General features: G+C 39.5%; 1 protein-coding gene and 1 long non-coding RNA gene across 2 annotated transcripts in view; one reads left to right on the top strand and one right to left on the bottom strand.

Annotated features, from left to right (window-relative positions):
- Nucleotides 1-547: 547 nt before the first annotated feature.
- LOC130456344 (uncharacterized) lies at nucleotides 548-16,560 on the top strand. Its single transcript, XR_008915054.1, has 3 exons — nucleotides 548-1,133; nucleotides 1,840-2,074; nucleotides 16,423-16,560. It is a non-coding gene; the product is annotated as an uncharacterized LOC130456344 (long non-coding RNA).
- The window catches only part of SPIRE2 (spire type actin nucleation factor 2), a 60,233-nt gene continuing 56,729 nt past the window's right edge, over nucleotides 15,900-19,403 (bottom strand). The window contains exons 14-15 of the mRNA XM_007477336.3: nucleotides 18,894-19,009; nucleotides 15,900-18,492 (exon numbers count right to left, since the gene is read on the bottom strand). Coding sequence (XP_007477398.1) covers nucleotides 18,270-18,492; nucleotides 18,894-19,009 — 339 coding nt within the window. The 3' untranslated portion in view covers nucleotides 15,900-18,269. The remainder of the gene's footprint in view (nucleotides 18,493-18,893; nucleotides 19,010-19,403) is intronic.

Genomic DNA, 19,403 nt, shown 5'->3' with positions numbered 1-19,403 from the left:
TGGTCAATCACTGCATTGAGCAAAGTTCTTCAGTCTTTCAAAATTATTTTTCTTTATATGTAATGTTGTTTCTGGGTCTTCTCACTTCACTCTGTAGTCACATGTTTTCCTGGATTTCTTTGAAATTGTCCTTTTCAAAGCTATTGATGAGAAGAATGTCCCCAATAAACCAAAATATTAATAGCAGCACTTTGGGGGATAGCAAAGAAATAGAAACAGAACAGATGCCCATCCATTAAGAATGACTAACCACATTGTGGTATGTGAATGTAACAGAATATTGTTATACTATAAGAGAGAGACAAATGTGGAGAGCACAGGGAAGTCTGGGAAGATTTCTATGAACTGATGAATAGTGAAGTCAGCAGTCAAGAAAACATTATATCCAATGACTACAACAATGTAGATGGAAAGTGTAGTACACACACTGGGGATGGGAAGTCCATAGGTGTTAAATATTGTGCATGTTTTCAGACATTTTCAAGGTATTGATCAGTTGGGCTGATTTTTTTCTCTTAAAAAAAATACCATTTGTTAACATCAATACTATATGATGATCAACTGTAAAAACTTGACTATTTTTAGCCATGCAATGATCTGGGACAATCCTGAAAGATTCATGGTGAGAAATGTTCTCCTCCTCCAGGGAAAGAACTCTGGGAGTCAGATAGGTAGAGATTAAAGCATATGATCTTTCCCATCAGGGTATTTATGGATTTATTTTGGGGTTTCGAATATACATGAGTGTGCTCTGACAACAATGACCAATATGGAACTGTGTTTTGCATGATAATAGTAGTAGTAGTTGTAGTAGTAGTAGTGTCTCCGCAACCTAGGATGACTATTGTCTTTGTGTGTTTTTGTGCACAAAGACACTTGTGCATGAAGATTTAAGTGGAAAAGTTGATGCACAGAGACAGTCCCACTCTCTCGGCATTGGAAGCCTGGGTCCAGTGGCACAAAAAGTCGTTACATCTGGAGACTTTCTCAGTTGCATTGGATGGCTGTGTTGTCCTTCGTGCTCCAACACGCCCTAAGCACTCCACAGTGCCTTGTTGCGTAGCCATCTCAGCCGTTGAACCTTCTTATTGGTTTCTTTCGTCTGTTCAGCGGAAGCAGTCTTCACATGCTGGGTGAGCAAAGCCCTAGTTCAAAACAACATTTGTTATATGTGTTTTCTGTCACAACATGAGCAATCTGGAAGTATATAGTGCTTGCAAGCACTGGTATAACCTATATGAAGCTGTATATACCACCTTGGGGAGGTGGGGGCAGGGGAACGGAGGGAGGGAGAGAGAAAGTCTACATTCTAAATATCAGAAAACAATTGTCAAAAATTGTTTCTATGAGTAATTGAATAAACAAATAAAAATGCTATTTGTTATATGGAATGGTCCTCTGGAAATGGGAGGAGGAAGGATACTGGGGATAACTACAAATGATGCACGAAACAGAAGACATCAATAGAAATGTATTAAAAAACCCAGTGGAATGGCTCATTGACTAGGGGAGGAGGGCGGGAAGAGGGAGGGAAAGAACACGAATCATGTAACCATGGAAAAATATTCTAAATTAATTAAACTTAATTTAAAAAAAGAAATGTATTCAAAAAGAAACTGTCCCTTTCATCACCAAATCCAGTTCAAATCTCACCTCAGATATTACTTGTGTGACTTGGGCAATTGATAACTTCCCTGGCCTAACTTTCCCATTTCTAAAATAAGGGGGCTGAATGAGATGGTCTCTGAGGTCACTTCAGGCCCATTCCCTGGGGATATTAAGGAGAGTTCCTCTCCTACATCCCCAACTTTCTCCTCTCTCTGGCCCTTCCTTTTTCAGCCCATGGAGGAGGTTAATATACAACATGCGGTACTTGATTACCTGAAAAGGTGCCTACTTCCTACTACTGAGTACCACGTTTGGGGGAAGGACAGTGTTCAAGAGGATGGTGGGCCTGGGAAGCCATGCCCAAGAGGACCAGCTGAAGAAATTGAGCTTGGAGGAAAGGAGACTTGAGTGGTGCCCAAATATTTGAAAGTCCTAGCTTGCAAGAGCCTATGGTTAAATTTTCAGTGTGAGTATCTACACCTCAGAAATCACTAAATGCTACAAATCAGGGCTTGATTGATTGTTTTGTTGGTTGTCCAAACTTAAGAAAGAGAAGGAAAAAATGATAATAATGTAGATTACCCTTAAAAGCCTATCAGGTATACTTTTTTTTTTCAGGGAGCCAGATGTTAAACATTTACCTGTAGAGGACTTGTATAAATGAAGGCAAGGACAACTCCATGGCTCAGTGGACAGATCACTGGGTCTGGAAAAAGGAAATCTAGCCTCAGGCAATTACTAGTTTTAGTCTCTTAGCCTCTTGTTTGCCTTAATCAGCCAGAGAAAGAGGTAGCAAACCACCTCAGTATCTTTGCAAAGAAAAGCCTATGCACAGTCACAAAGAGTAAGACATAACTGAACAACAACAGTAACATAGATGAGAGCAGATTCACTGTAACATCAATGTTTACTGTCCCAATGAGGTATCTGAGGGGCAGGTTTTGAGATGCTGAGCCAGCATGGTGGAGTGCATAAAGGTAGAACTTGGAGTCTGGAGTACTTTGGGTTTGAATGTCACCATAACAATTTAATTGCTGCATGTCCCTGGGCAAGTCACTTAACCTCTCCAGGTCTCAGTTTTCTCCTTTATAAAATGGAAATAATAATGGCACTGATCTTCCATATGTTGTGAGTATAAAATGAGATAATATTTGGCAAGTGCTTTGAAAACCTTGAAGAGTCATCTATTATTACCAAAGAAGAGATTAAGTAAGTTCTTCAAAGTGAGACCAAAAGTCATAAACAGTGTTATTATTTTAGAGTTTTAGAGTTGGATGGGACCTCAGTGGCTATTAAGTCTGATACATAATCAAAAAAGAATCATCGCTACATGACTGTGAACCTCTCCCCATTTCCAGCTCTCCTTTGTGGGTTCTTTTTCCAATTACCATGTAACTATACTTCTTCCCATGCCTATGAAGAGGTGGGGAGTCCACATGTTGGAGTGGACCAATGCAGATAACATCAGATTTTTTTTAATGTATGATTGTTTTTACTAAATTTTTTAATCTTCTATTTGTCTTTTAAAAAAGTATGTGTTACAAAGACCTGCAAAAAAAAAAAGATATAAGTTTAAATATTTATTATTATTATATATTTTAATTTATATTTATATTTATATATATCATATATAAATTATATATTATTATTTAAAATAGCCACAGATAAATAAAATACTTGGAAGTGTACATGCCAAAACAAACCTAGAAACAATTTTTACACAAAGTCAGATCTAAATAATTGGAGAAGTGTTAATAGTTCATGGATCAGCAGAGTCAATATAATTAAAATAACAATCCTACCTAAATGAATCTACTTATTCAATGTCATCCCAATTAAATTTCCAAAAATATTTTATTGATCTAGAAAAAATTGCAAAATTCATTGGGAAGAACAAAAGATCAAGAATAACAAAAGAATAAGAAAAAATAAAGGAAGGAGGTCTAGCAGTACCAGATGTTAAATTGTATTATAAAGCAGTAATTATCAAAACAATCTAGTATTAGCTAAGAAATAGGTAGGCTGATCTGTGGAACAGAATAGACATACAACAAATAGTATTTAAATATCATAGTAACCTTGTTTTTGACAAAAGCATAGATCCAAGTTGGGGGGATAAGAAATCACTATTTCATAAAAAAAAAATTCTGGGACAATTGGAAAAGTAGTTTAGCAGAAATGAGGTACTAACCAATATCTTACACTATTCATTAAGATAAGATCACAATGGATTTATGATCTAGAGAGACTGAAAAGGAGGTATCATAAGTAAGTTAGAAGAACAGGGAATATATTACCTATCAGATTTATGGATAAGAGAAGAATCTGTGAATCAACAAGAGATGGAGAGCATTGTGAGATGTAAAATAGATCATTTTGAGTACATTAAATTAAAAAGATCTTGTACAAATGAATCAAAAGTTACCAAGATAAGAAAGAAAGCAGAAAATTGGGGGAAACATTTTATAAACAGCCTTTCAGATAGAGGTCTCATATCTAAAATATATAGAGAACTTAATCAAATTTATAAGAATAAGAGCCACCACCAATTGATAAATGAGCAAAAGATGTGAACAGATGGTTTTTGGATGAAGAAATAAAAGTCACATATAGGTATATGAAAAATATGCTCTAAATCACTATTGATTAGAGAAATGCAAACCAAAACAATTCTGAGATATCATTTCACATCCATCAGATTGGCTAAAATGACAAATATTGGAGGGGATGTGGAAAAATAGGTACACTAATACACTGTTGGTAGAACTGTGAAGCGATACAACCATTTTGAAGAGCAATTTGGAATTACACTCAGAGTTATAAAACTGTGTATATCCTTAGACTCAGTAATACCATTACTGGGTCTGTGTCTCCAGGATATCAGGGAAAAAGGGAAAGAACTTATGTTTCAAAATATTTATAGAAGTTCTCTTTGTTGTGGCAAAGAAGTAGAACTTGAGGGGTTGCCCATCAATTAGAAAATGGCTAAACAAATTGTGGCATATGATCGCGATGGAATGCTACTGCATCATAAGAAATGATGAGCAGGCTAATTTTTAAAAATACAATTTTATTTTAAAAATATTTTCCCGGGGGCAGCTGGGTAGCTCAGTGGATTGAGAACCAGGCCTAGAGACGGGAGGTCCTAGGTTCAAATCCGGCCTCAGCCACTTCCTAGCTGTGTGACCCTGGGCAAGTCACTTGACCCCCATTGCCTAGCCCTTACCACTCTTCTGCCTTGGAGCCAATACACAGTATTGACTCCAAGACGGAAGGTAAGGGTTTAAAAAAAAAAATATTTTCCCATGGTAATGTGATTTGTGTTGTCTCCCTTCCCTCTTTCCTCCCCCCTCCCAGAGCTGACAAGAAATTCTACTGGGTTATATGTGTATTATCACTCAAAACCTATTTCTATAGTATTCATTTTTGTAATAATATTTTAAAACAAAAAATTATATACCCAAACAAACAAGTTATAAATCATATGTTTTCTTCAAGATTTTTACTCTCACAGTTCTTTCTCTAGATTTTGATAGCATTCTTTCTCATAAGTTTCTTGGGCTTGTCCTGGATCATTACATTGCTATTAGTAGCAATCTATTACATTTGATCGTCTCACAAATGTTTCAGTTACTGTGTACAATGTTCTCCTAGTTCTGCTTGTTTCACTCCACATCAGTTCTTGTAGGTCCTTTCAGTTCTTATAGAAATCAAGTGATTTGCCATTCCTTATAGCACAGTAGTATTCCATCACCATCAGATACCTCAATTTGATCAGTCATTCCCCAATCGAGGGACACCAAATCATTTTCCAATTTTTTACCACCACAAAAAGCACAGGCTAACTCTTTTTAAAACTTGCAAAGAGGGGGTAGCTAGGTACCTCAGTGGTTTGAGAGCCAGACCTAAAGACAGGAGGTCCTAGGTTCCAATCTGGCCTCAGTCACTTCCCAGCTGTGTGACCCTGGGCAAGTCACTTGACCCCCATTGCCTAGCCCTTACCACTCTTCTGCCTTGGAACCAATACACATTATTGATTCCAAGATGGAAGGTAAGGGTTTAAAAAAAAATGAATATACTTGCAAAGAACTAGATGGGATAATGAACAGAAAAAAATTGCATTTGTTTTAGGTCAGAAGACTTCCCATGATAACAAAAGCAAGAGGTTCCTCCCTGAGAAACATATTTCTCTCTTCTATATCCAACTCCTATGTCTGTCTCACTTTGTTAAGGTATGGACAATTGTGCAGATGGGGAGAAAGCCCTCATGGTGATATTAACTAAGTAGCTTTTCCCTTGTCCCTTTTTGGTGGTGGTGGTGGTAGTGGGTCGTCCAGTGGTTAAGGGCAGCCAGTCATTAGTTATCCTCTGTGAGCTCTGGCTTGGCAAGACAGAGATCTCCATTCCTCAGCTGGATAGCTTTCTTCTATAACTACTCTCCTGTCCACAGAAGGGCCAACCTTTCCAAGAGAACATTATACACAGCTACAGATTTAATAATTGCAGAATACCTTGTGAATTCCACCTCCAGAGAAAGAACTGAAAAATGGAAATATGAAAGGCAATCTCTCTATATATACATACATACATTTCTCTCTCTATATATATGTCTTAATGCCTTCTATGATGAGGGGAGAAGAGGGAGGGCCTGAGATACTTGAAAATAAATTCTATTAATAAAAAAAATTATTTGTTATAGTATGGTATTCTGTGTTGATGGAGGATGAGGAGGAAAGCTAGGTGATGTAAAATAAATGATGTCACTCAAAATCTATATTAAAAAGAATTAAGACTCCTTCAGGACACAGAGTGTCTTACTCATATTTGTGTTCCCCACTCTTTTTTTTTTTTAAATAAAAACCCTTACCTTCTGTCTTGGAGTCAATACTGTGTATTGGTTCCAAGGCAGAAGAGTGGTAAGGGCTAGGCAATGGGGGTCAAGTGACTTGCCCAGGGTCACATGGCTGGGAAGTGTCTGAGGTCACATTTGAACCTAGGACCTCCCATCTCTAGGCCTGACTCTCAATCCACTGTGCTACCCAGCTGCCCCGTGTTCCCCACTCTTAATAAGGCCCCCGGCACAGAGTAAACTTAATACTTTCTGTGTCTCTCTGTTTGTCTGTCTGTCTGTCTCTTATCTAGTTATCCAAATTTAGCTTGAAGACCTGAAATGAAGGGGTCGAGGGTATCATAATATCTGCCAAGGCAATCCATTCCTCTTTATGGATATTTCTAATTATTAGGAAGTTTTTCCTGGTAACAAATCTAAAATTGCCTTTTTGCCCCTTCCTTTGACCAGGTTTAGACTGCTCCCTGAGGCCAAACATCATAAATCTAATCCCTCTTCCACATGTCAGCTTTCAGATATTCCAGGACAGCTATTTCTCTGGGCCACTTCCAGCTCAACCCCAAGCTTCTCTCCAGGTCAAATAGCCCCAGGTTCTTTCAACTCATTCTGATATGGTATGGACTCAAGGCCCTTTACCATTGTCATCTCCTTCCCAATATGCATTCCCATTTAACAGTGTCCTCCTTCCCACACTGTAGCATCTAGTACTGATCATAATATGCCAAATGTGATTCAACTAATAGCTAATAATAAGACTTTACGTTTATCCAGTGCCTGCAATGTGCCAGGCATTGTGCCAAGTGCTTTATGATCATTACCTTATGTGGCCTCAAACTACTTTGGGAAGGTGCTGTATTATCAACATTTTACAGATAAGGAAATTGAGGCAGAACATGATTAAATAACTTGCCCAGGGTCTCACAGCTGGTTAGTATCTAAATTTAGATTTGAACTTAGATCTTCTGACTGCAGAAATAAATGAATGAAATAATTTACAGTGAAACGATCACCTTCCTGAGTCCTGAAAGCTATGTTCTTCCATGTAGTCCATAATCACATTAGCTTTTTTAACTGCTATATCACATTATTTTTTTAAACCTTATCTTCTGTCTTAGAATTGATACTAAGTACTGGGTCCAAGGCAGAAGAGTGTTAAGGGCTAGGCAATTGGGGTTAAGTGACTTGCCCAGGATCATATCATATCACTTTATATCACATTATTGACAGATTATTCTTGTAGTCCACAAAAAAAAGCATTTTAGATGGATTTTTATCTAGCCATGCCTCTCTTCCATCCCCTAATTTCATGGATATAGACAGCTGGGGATTGAGGGTGGGGAGAAACTTCTACCAAAAAAGGCCAAATCCTTCATGGCAATTTATTGTCTTAGACTAATTGTTTTGGGGGCTGAGTAGTTAAGTGCCTTGCCCAAGGTCACAAAATGAGTATGTGAGTGAGGTAGGGTTTTATAATTGTATATAATCAATTCTTAGGATCATGTTCATAGAGCCCAAGGAAGAGGATGAAATTTGAGGCTTTGAAGTTGAACTAAGCAGAATGAATAAAGAATTGACTCATTTGAGATTTTAACAAAACGATAAATCTAGATAGGCTTATCTAAGCAAAATTATGTTTTATTAATGGGGCTGCTACCCATTAATAAAGCAGATCTTGGTCCCTGAAATAGCCAATGGCCTCAATTTGAAGGTACATTGCACTTAAAAAAAAAAAACAACCCTGCCTTATGCCTAGAGAAAAATTTGGAAAGACATGAACTGATGCAAAGTGAAATAAGCAGAACCAGATTATTATACACAGTGACAGCAATATTTCTTGATGAACAACCGTGAATGACTTAGTTATTCTCAGCAATGCAAATGAATTAGACAATCTCAGAGACTTGTAATGAAAAATGTCATCTGCTCTTTGAGAAAGAACTGATGGAGTCTGAATGCAGACTGAAACATACTATATTCCATTTTCTTTCTTTTCTTCTTTTTTCCTTTTGAAATCTCTCCCATAAAATAACCAATATAGAAAAATGTTTTACATGATTATAGATGTAAAATCTATATGATTACTTACCATCTCAGATCAGAAGGGAAAGAATTTGGAACTCAAAATTTAAAATAAATTTTTAAAAAATGTTTTACATGTAATAAGGGGGAAAATAAACCATTTTTTTTACAAAAATAAATTAAAAGAATATAAAAAGAATCAATACTAAATATCAGTTTCAAGACAGAAGAGTGGAAAGGGCTAGGCAATTGGGGTTAAGTGACTTGCTTAAGGTTACACAGCTAGGAAGGATCTGAGATCACATTTGAACCCAGGACCTCCCATATCCAGGTCTGGTTTTCTATCCACTGAGCCACTAGTTGCCCCTTCAATACACATTTATAAGCACAGAACAAAGAATGGACCAAAAATCACATCCTTGGTTATGAGTTTATTAAAATCACAGAGTTAGGGAATTGTGATTGGTTACATTAAGAAAGGGGGCATAAAAAACATGTGGGAGTCAGATCTATTCCTCTCTGTCACTTTTGTGAATTTATGGGGTCCAGCTAAATTTTGAGACCATAAATACTGAATGGGAGTGCCAGCTGAAGGCCCATGGATAGGCCCTAAGGCCAACTGAAATTTTCAAGGATGGTGATCTTGGAATGGGACAAGGTCAGCTTAGTCTGGTTCTCAAGGATGGCACATAGGTACCATTTAGCTTCTCAGAGATTGATGCTAAGTGAAGTAACAAACTTTCCTTCCCAGGCAAGATTTACAGGTGTTGTTGAGATAAAAATTCCCATGCTATTTCCCTTTTATTAGCAGTGATTAATGGGAGAGCTTATGCATCCAGTCTGAGGGAGAGACAAAGGGTGAACTTTTGAACTGATGAGCTGCTTTGTCCAGAGACAAAGAAGAGGATTGGACCTGTCACATGGAATATAGAATATGGTTACAGAATATGATCAGTTACAAAGTGGAATAAAATTAAAATTCCAGGCAGTAATAGAATTGAATGTAAAATGCTCAATCAATGTCTACTCCTTTTGATTCTTTACAGGCCAGCTGAATCTCTGAATCAAGAACAGTTACAGGACAAAATCAATTCATTGTAAATAGGATCAGTAAGAAAATGATACAGGATCAATAATAATCTTCCCAGAATCAATCAATCAACAAGCATTTATTATGCACTTGCTATGTTCTAAACACTGAGATGTAAAAACACAAATGAAACCTGTCCCTGTTCTCAAGTTTACAATTGTGTGATTAAATTCAATTTGTAACAGATCAGGTTGGAAACCTTTTTAATCAAATGCTACAACAAAGAATAAAATCTTGAGGGGGAGGGAAAGCAAAGATACAATATGGCACAATATGAAATATTATGTATAATGTGGAAACCTAACTTTACAAAAAATTCAATGGCCAATACTTTTTTTGTCTAAAGTTACCTTCTGCCTTAGAATGAATACTAAGTTTCACTTCCAAGGCTGAAGAGTGGCAAGGGCTAGGCAACTGGGGTTAAGTGATTTGTCCAGGGTCACACAGCAAGGAAAGGTCTTAGGCCAGATTTAAATCTAGGATCACCCATTCCAGATCTGGCTCACTATCCACTAACTACCTAGTTTCCTCCTTAATCTCCATTCTAAGAGGGAAGAGCATCAAGGGCTAGACAATTGGGGTTAAATGACCTGTCCGGGGTCTTACAGCTAGGAAGTATCTGAATCCAGATTTGAACTCATGTCCTTCTGACTCTCTATCCACTGAAATACCTGCCCTGCTAAAAGATTCTTGCTCCATGTTATGACAGCCTCCTCCCAAAGGTTGATATATTTCTTACAAGTTAGTCTGGCTTACTCAATTCCCAGCTAACCCTCAATGGAATGACTGATGTAGTAGCCTGCCTTTTCACAGAAATGCCAGTAAATATTATAAAATTGTATTGCACTTTAGCAGCACCATGGAAAATGAATGCTATCTCTTAGTTCCATTACTCTTCCTTTTACTACTGGCACTGCCCTCAGTCAATCCCAGGAAGCCAGGAGCTAAGCTCCTATAACCAATCAGAAAGCAGAATAGTTTGTTTTTTTTTTAATAATTAAAGACAATAAAACACAATTCCAAGACTATAGGTCTGCAGTTGTCTAGGAAGGTTTTCTAGCCACTTGGGGTGCCCAACCAACTTGTGATTTAGATGCTTGAATAAAATAGGGACTTGGAGAAGAGTTCAGGGGTAATTGAATTATTCAGTGTCTGAGGAGAAATCAAAGCTTATTGTAAGGATGCCCAACTGTTCTTCACTTCCTTCCAAAGTGGTACAAAAGGAACTATACTTCTATTGCAAGAGGAGATATTTAGATTGGTGCAGGAAGGAATTATGGGCACAGAAGGGATGGCCATAGAAGTGGGTTCCTAAGAATAGCTAGACATCTTGCCAGAATAATTGAAGTGCTGATGTTCCTGTGGGTCTTGGAGACTTTTCTGGGAGATACAGCCTGCTTGAAGGGTGTGATGTGCTAAGCATTTGGGTTAGGTTTCCAGCCAACACAGGAAGAAAAGAGAAAGGAGAGAGGCTTTTAAGTGATATCCTTGCTGGAAAACCACCAACTGCAAATGGAAAATACTGAACAAAATTGCTGTATTGTTATCACCATTACCAGCTTGGCAAAGAAACTTCAAGGTTGGAGCCTCAGACTTTTGGCTCTGAACCAAGATAAGGGAAGTAACTAATCGGCTTAGAGAAGAGAAAAGAAGGGAGAATGGAGGGTAGAGAAAGTCAGGAGCTCATACTCCTTCCTTCCTCTGTGTTCTCTGCAGTTGCTTCACTGAAAGAACATGGACCTACTACTGTCCCTAACTCAGTTTCTCTTTGCCCCACACTTTGTAGTCTCCTCTTCTCAGGTAGCCAGGGATATGTTAGAGTCGGATCAAGTCAGCTAAAAGAGTCCATTGTTCAATTTTCAGCATGAGCATTTTGTTGTAGTGGTTGTTCAGTCGTGTCCCACTGTTTGTGACCCCATTCTGGGGTTTTCTTGGAGTAGTTGGCAATTTCCTTCTCCAGGGTGTTCCCATTTTACAGATGAGAAACCAAATCAAATAGGAATTAAGTGATTTGTCCAAGGTCATACAGCCAGTAAGTGTCTGAGACTAGATTTTGCAAATACTATAAATTGATACTTAGTTTATTGTTTTTTTGATTGGGAAAGTGTTAATAAGGTTGTTATCATAATATTATAATAATATAATAAGGTTAATAAGATTAAATACAATGTTGATGCAGGTTAATTTTAAAAATATGCCAAGGGGGCAGCTGGGTGGCTCAGTGGATTGAGAGCTGGACCTAAGATGGGAGGTCCTGGGTTCAAATTTGGCCTCAAACACTTCCTAGCTGTGGGACCCTGGGCAAGTCACTTGACTCCCATTGTCTAGTCCTTGCCACTCTTCTGCCTTAGAATCAATACATAGTATTGATTCTAAGATGGAAGGTAAGGATTTAAAAAAAACAAAACAAAATAAAGTAAAAGTGTGCCAAAAGTATGTACATCTTTTCCTCTACCCATTAGATGGATAATATAGATGGAATGAAATGTATGTATGATGTATGAAAGATGGTTGTTATACATTTATCAGAACAGCCCTGCCTGGAACATACACACATATTTGGCAGATAGGCAATGAAATGGCTCTACCTTGGGGTATTTTCCTTCCCTTTCTATTTGCATGAAGATAGGAGAATGGAAGGATGTTGTTGTTGTTCAGTCATGCCCACTCTTCCTGACCCCATTTTGAGGTTTTCTTGGCAGCATATTGGAATAATTTGCCCCTTTTTCCTCCAGCTCATTTTACAAGTGAGGAATAGAGGCAAACAGGATGGAGTACCTTGCCCAGGGTCACAGAACTAGTAAGTGTCTGAGGCCAGATTTGAACCCAGAGAGATGAGTCTTTCTTACTCTAGGTGGGGCACTCTATCCACACCTACCTCCCCCAATAGATTATACTTCACAAGAAAGCATGAGTCATAGGTTCTGAGAGGATAGAAACTGAGCCAAAGGCTACTGGGAGGAAAGCAGGGAAAAAGAAGAGCATAAAGATGGCAGCTGCCCCAGGAGTTGAGGGCCATTTGGGAACCATTGAGGTAATTGGGATGACAAGGAAAATTCCCCATAAGCAAGAGAACAAAATAACTCAGACAGATATGTTAAGGCTGCCTTCAGTGAAGTTTCTAAACCCTCCTGTTCATGTCTGGGTACAGAGTGACCTTTGCCCAGACTTCCTCTATTGCAGTTGTGAGTGCTTGAAGAAGTCAAAGATGCAAACTAAACTAGGAGGAAAGGAAATGAGATTGGGCTCCCCAAGACTGGAGACGATTATTTTCTGTTGCTTTATGTTCTAATGTGAATAACTGTCTTTGTTTTACTGCCTTTAGAAGCCTTGGTTTGACAATCAGTCAATTGATAAAGCACATATTAATGCCTACTATGTGCCAGGCACTGTGCTACGAATTGGGCTACAAAAACAAACAAACAAACAAACAAGACAGTTCTTGCCTTCAAGGAGCTTACAATCTAATGCTGGAAAACAACCCATAAAAAGAAGCTGGGAAGGGGGTGATGGTGAAGAGACATGACAAAGTCCAAAGAAGCAAGTTCAATTGGAAAAGAAAAGACAGTAGGCATTACTAGTCCTCTTTAAATAGAAGCGTTGAGAGGGGGTTCTTTGAACCTGCCTCTCCTCCAATTAGAGGGGCAGGCAATGTCAGTTGAATACATTGAAAGCAAGCTAACTAGAGAAATTTCTCAGTGTTTTTTTAATGGAGGAGAGAGGAAAATGGAACCCAACACAATATCAATTATTGAGAATCTCCAAAAGAGAGTTCAGTCTGATTGTCAAATTTTACATTAAAAACCCCCCAACAACAATGCAAAAACAAATGACCCTAAGTCACGGGTCAGGACTGTGAGACATTGACAGTACTTTAGAAATTACTCAGTCTGCCCTCTTCATTTTACAGATAGAGAAGCCGAAGCTCAGAGAAGGCACGACTTGCCCAAGGTCACATAGCCAGTTTGGGGCTTGATCCTCAGTCTCCTGACTGCTATTTTAGTACTCAGTGCTATACCATGCTTAAAACTTTGTTAACTCAAGGGGAAATTTTTAATGGTTTCAAGCAGGGGTAGGTGGTATGGGTAGCCCATGGCGATATTTTGTCCTACCGCTGTGGTTTATATATAGATGACAAAATTCGAAAATCTCTCTGCTAGAGTTTCCTTCTGGCCTCACCTTCCTTGAACTGAGTGCCTGAAAAATTTGAATGAATAGTGTACAGAGAGCCTGCTTATTTCTGTATAGAAATGTTTCTGTGTTTCTGTATAGAATTTCACCCTAACCCTAGGTTTCTTGGGCACCTAAAATCTCCACTTGAAGCAATGATATTCCTATTCAAAGCCTTCCACTAGCAAACCAACTGAAATCAATCCCATCCTTCTCTCAATTGAATCCCAAATTAGATAAGGCAGGGAGGGACAAGCAGGTTATCCAGCAGTCCCAAGAGAGATGACTTTGCAGCTCTTACCAAAAATATCTTGCATTTGTGCACTTAAACTGTGCCATGAGTCAAGGGTGGGTCATTTATCTACACAGGTCTTCAGGCAGCCCTTCCATGGCTATGAAGATCAGAAGAGTCAGCTGAAGGGTCCCCTTTTTAAAAAAATCTCCAGCTTCCTACCATCCCAAGTAACTGTGCATAAAGTATTTGGGCAAACACTAAACAGCAGGAGCATTTTCCTCCCTTTCCTTGAAAGACCAGTTCTTAGAGATGCGTCTTTTGCATTTGGACATCTAGCTAGATTTAGAAAGTAAGGCTTTCTGCCTCTAGAACTATATTGCTTCATTTCTCCATCATCAATGCCTTTGTTTACAAAGTGCTGCCAAATGTATGACCTTGTTTTTTTCATCCTAGTTTTCCCTTATTCCAAGGAAAACTGCATAATTTTAGGAGTCATTGATAGTGTCTGGGTGACAAGGGAGTGTAATTGATGGGAAGTGTCAACAAGTATTTATTAAGTATCTACTATGTGAAAGACAAAAAACAGTTCCTTGCCCTCCAGGAGCTTACATTCCAATGAGGAATACAACATATAAATAGGTAAATACAAGAATATACTGAGTAGGGCACCTATGTGGCTCAGTGGATGGAGAGCCAAGCCTGGAGTTGGGAAATTCATGGTTCAAATATGGTCTCAGGTACTTCCTAGCTGTGTGGCCCTGGGCAAATCACAACTTCAATTGCCTAGCCCTTACTGCTTTTCTGCGTTGGAACCTAAACTAAGTATTAATTCTAAGATTGAAGGGAAGGGTTTAAAAAAAAGAAATATACTGAGTAATCACCAAGTATTCTGAGAAGGAAAGGCACTAGAATCTGGAAGGGATCAGGACAGGTCTCTGGTAGAAAGTGAGATTTTAGGTTAATGTGGAAGGAAGCCAGAGAAACTGAGGAGTGTAAATGGAGGGGCCCAACATTCTCGGCATGGAGGACAGGAAACACTGAGACAGGAGATGGAATATTGTGTTTTAGAAACTTCAGGTGTCGTTTTGTTGAATTATAGAGTATGTTGAAAGGGGAAGGGGAAGCAAACAAACATTAAACGTCTACTATGTGCCAGGCACTTTACAAATATTATCCATTTGATCCTCACAACACTCTGTGACCCTATGAAGTAAGTGCTTTTAGGATGTCCATTTTACAGTCAAGGAAACAGAGGTCCTAAAGTGTTTAAGTGACTTGCCCATTATCACCAAGCTTATGTTTGAGGCCATATTTGAACTTGGGCCTTCCTGACTCTGGGTCTAGCATTCTATCCACTGTGCCATCTAACTGCCTCTAAGTATAAGAAGGAAGGGACTAAGTTCTGGAGAATTTTAAAGCCAAAAAAAATTGACATTTAGTTCTGAAGATAATAGGAATTCACTTGAACTTGGGAAAGAGGGAAGTGAAGGTAGAAACCATCAGATATAGCAAACAATGAATACTTCCAATGTGCCATTTGAATGTGGTTTCTGACTGCTTTGGTAGCTAGAAAATTAATCTGTAAGATAAAGTTGGAATGTATGAGAAGTGAAGGCTGGGAACAGTTAAGGGTGCATTGGGAAGTATCACAGAAATAGGGGACAGGCCCCAGTAGAGGGACCTCCAGAGTGAGTAAATACTTTCTACCAGTGCAGGTTGGCCCCTTTTCTGAACTTGGCCAATAATATCCTGAGCCAAGATTATTGAAGTAGAGTAGTCTTCATTCCTCAGACATAAAGCAGCACAACAGCCCAATTCATCCTTTGGAGTATTTGCCCTGATAGAAAAGGAAGTTGCTTGGTCTTTCCAATAAGTGACTCAATAACTCTCGAATCCACAGCCCAAAAATCCTCATGAAGCAGTTCATGTGACTTAAATCTAATAAAACTTTATTATGCTAGGAACCAACATATATACAGAAGGGAGGATCCCAATGGATCCATCTTTACAGTAAATATATTCCTTTTGCACTGCCCGGTGGCTTTGAGTATCCTGCTGGGACTCTGGCACTCTCACACCACTTTGGACGCTGCATAGACGCCAATGTATGACCGTTTATGTGGTAGTGGACTGGGGGAAAGAAGGGGAGGAGTTAAGATGGGTAAGCACTCTAGAGAGTTTAAGTGGTGGGTGGCCCGAGGAAGGAGGGGAAAATGCCCCTTGATTTAAAATGCAGACTCTTCAGGCAGATATTAAAAGATAGAGCTTTAGTGCCTACGGCAAGTTTGGTTTCTCCTGATAAATCCCAAGGTCTGGGGTTAGAAATTCTTCCCTGGGAAGTTCTTGAGAAATTCCCCTCATATTGGGGTTGAACTATGGGGCTAAATATGCAGACAGGTGTCCAACTAAATCTTCCCAGGGTACACTGACCAAACATTGTATTTCTGTCAGGGAACTAACAAAAGCCATCTGGCGCGAGTTGAGGGTGGGCACCCCCTTATTTCTTCGTCAAAAAGATCGAGGTGCCAGATGACTGGAAGACAGCATGACCTTGGGGCACACTGCAGCTCTTCTGGACAACTAGGTGACAAGAGTGAAAGGGAAGACACCAAGAGGTATAGTAGCCACAACCAACAGATTCATCCACTTTGTCCATTCTCCAGCAGGGGCGCTGCGGAGCTAGGCTTCCCAAGCCAACCAATGTGGTAGTCACTCCCAGAAGCACTCGTCCCAGATGCCAGTAGAAGGAACTGAGTGGTTCTGCTGCCCATGTTATACATGTGCTGCTCTAGTGATTGATAGACTCTAAAGAGCATTACTGCATCCCTCCTGCTGTATGGTTCTGAAGGGTGATAGGCAAGGGGGGGGGGGGGATTTTGGTGACAATAACCAACAGATGGAGGAGAGGAAGGTGTGAGACATATAAGAGAGCCTGAATGGAGGGAAAGAAGTAAAATTAGAGTTATGGTAAATAAGACTCCAATTTGAGCCATGAATATGTAGATATGTGAGGAGACAAAGGAACTATCCTAATTTTAGCACTATGAATGATTGGATGTGCCAGCTTCCCATGATCTTTTCATTATTGCTGCCTTCCTTAGCCATCCGTCCCTATTATAAGCAAAACATACAAAGGGAGGTTGATCAGGGAGAAATCCTTCTTAAAGAAGTTCTAGAAGCCTTCTGAGCAGGAGAGATGGATATGAAAGTGAATGAGAGGAGGCACAAGAAGGGTGAGATAGAACCAATTATTAACCATTCTTCCCTTGGTCTCTAGTCCCTTGTGCATATCTCAATATCCCCCCCTACACCCCTAAATAGCCCTGAAATAAGTCAAGACCTGCTAGACTCCTGGAACCAGGGACTGCTCATTTAGCTTCACATAGGAAGGAATCTCAACTGAGTTAAAGTTCCTAGTGGAACCCATTCCACTATACTAGGGTCCTCTATCCTTTAAGTCTAAGCCAAAGTAGGTAGAGGCAGAGAGATAAAGAAATTTCATAACCCAAGACTTTCATATCTAGGGAAAGGAATTCTTTTTCTCTATCAGTGATGAGAATAAGGTAATTGAGGAAATAGCAAAGGGGCAAATCTTTGCCTAAAGTCACCTAGTTGTCTGCTAGGGTTGCCATAGAGTGAAATCTCAGCTTCAATTTTTCTGCTCTTATCCTTGATTTATCCTCTTCTCCTAATCAGGACTCAAGAAAATCCACTTCCTCTTCTATTCTCCAAACTAATCTTTGCAATTTTTTTCTGTCAACTGCAACAGAGAGGACCATATCCTTTCTTTGGACCTTCAGAAGAGTCCGAGAGACAGCCTCTGCCACAGAGATGCCTGGGGGGAATCCCAAGTGCCTCTGGGTGAGCTCTGATCCCAAAAGAACTCTTAGGTCCCAGTAAACAATGTATATAAATATATAGACTGTGAATATATTATATAAATGTATCTATATATGTATATATGTACATGCACAACTCAGAGGGCAATTCATTCACCCAAGAGGTGGTGGCAAGTGGGGGAGCTGTGCTGAGGGGGAAAGGCTATGGGCATGGTTTCTTATGACTGGACCCCATTCCAGTTTGACCCAAGAGACGAAATTTGGGCCCCAGAAAGTACCACTGAAAGTTTGATGACAAGGCCAGGGCAGTGTTGGAGAGATATGTCTCTCCTCCTCTTCCTTTTTCCTCTGCCTCCTCCTTATCATAGAGCCCAGGGGGAGTGCTTGTGGAGCTCAGGCCTGCTAGTCACCAGGACTGAGAATCTGAGTAAGGGGCTGAGAGGAAAAATGGAAAGTTCATCACTTGTCCCAGGCAGTCCTGGTGTTAGGGATGTAGAGAGACTGAGTCTGGCGGCCCCTCCGGGGCGTGGTATTGAGGACGTCCACACTCTTTCGGCTGGAACAGACGACATCCACTACAAAGCCAGTACAGTCACTACAGACATCCTTCAGGATGCAACCATGGGCGTAGATGTGAGGGAATTCTTCTTCTACACTGCGCCATTTTGTCCCCTGCAGGGATCTGTGGTAAAGAAAGCAAGGTAGAAGGGAAGGGGAGATTTGAGTGGATTTTTTGGAAAGGGAATTAGAACAGACAAGAAATTAGATCCCCTCCAATCTAAGAAATGCCTGCTCTATCCCATCTTTTTGGAATCGGTCTAGAAAAGTTCACCCAAGAAATAGGAGCTTAGCAGTGCTCGGCCAATTTCTCAAAGTTTCTAAGCTTCACTAGCAACCAAAGGTGACTTTCATCTTTAACTATTGATGTTTCCCAACTACTATCCCAAATAATCTATATTCTAAAATAACTGCTTTGAGGTTTTCTATAGTTCGAATATGACAGAAGACACCTTTTCATATACCCTCCCCCTGGGGCTAATAATAAAGAACTTCATGTCTAGGGGATAAAGGGAAAGAACTCACTGGAAGACATCTCTCCTACGAGTCAGCATGGCTTTGGCAGTCACAGCCTTTTGAGGGCTCTCAAAGCCCAAAGTGTAAACGGGAATGTGTGCAAACTTCTTAGAAGGCATCTTTATCTGCAATACAGAGAGCAAGTGGGAATATGTTGAAGGAGTTTCTATTCTAGTTCTTTGGGTAAAATCATTGGCATGAAAAAAATGCTAGTTCAGTAGCTCCCCTTTTGTCTCTAGGATAAAATTAAAACTCTCAGTTTGGCATTTTGTTCACTTCTCAGTTGGACTCTTAATTTCTATTTCCAGAATTATTACATATTACTTTCTCTCATATATCTTACCCAAATTGGCCTACCTGAATTTCACTGTATACAACCATCCCATATTGCATTTTTATGCTTTTGCACAGGCCAGCCCTCATGCCTGAAATCTATCCCCTTTTCACCTTTGCTTTTTTCTTTCCTTTTCTTAAAAAACAAACAAACAAAAAACTGCCCCAAACCCTTATTTCCCATCT

The sequence above is a fragment of the Monodelphis domestica genome, chromosome 1 (assembly GCF_027887165.1).
Source record: "Monodelphis domestica isolate mMonDom1 chromosome 1, mMonDom1.pri, whole genome shotgun sequence".
NCBI lineage: Eukaryota > Metazoa > Chordata > Mammalia > Didelphimorphia > Didelphidae > Monodelphis > Monodelphis domestica.
This window is presented reverse-complemented; position numbering and strand designations above follow the sequence as displayed.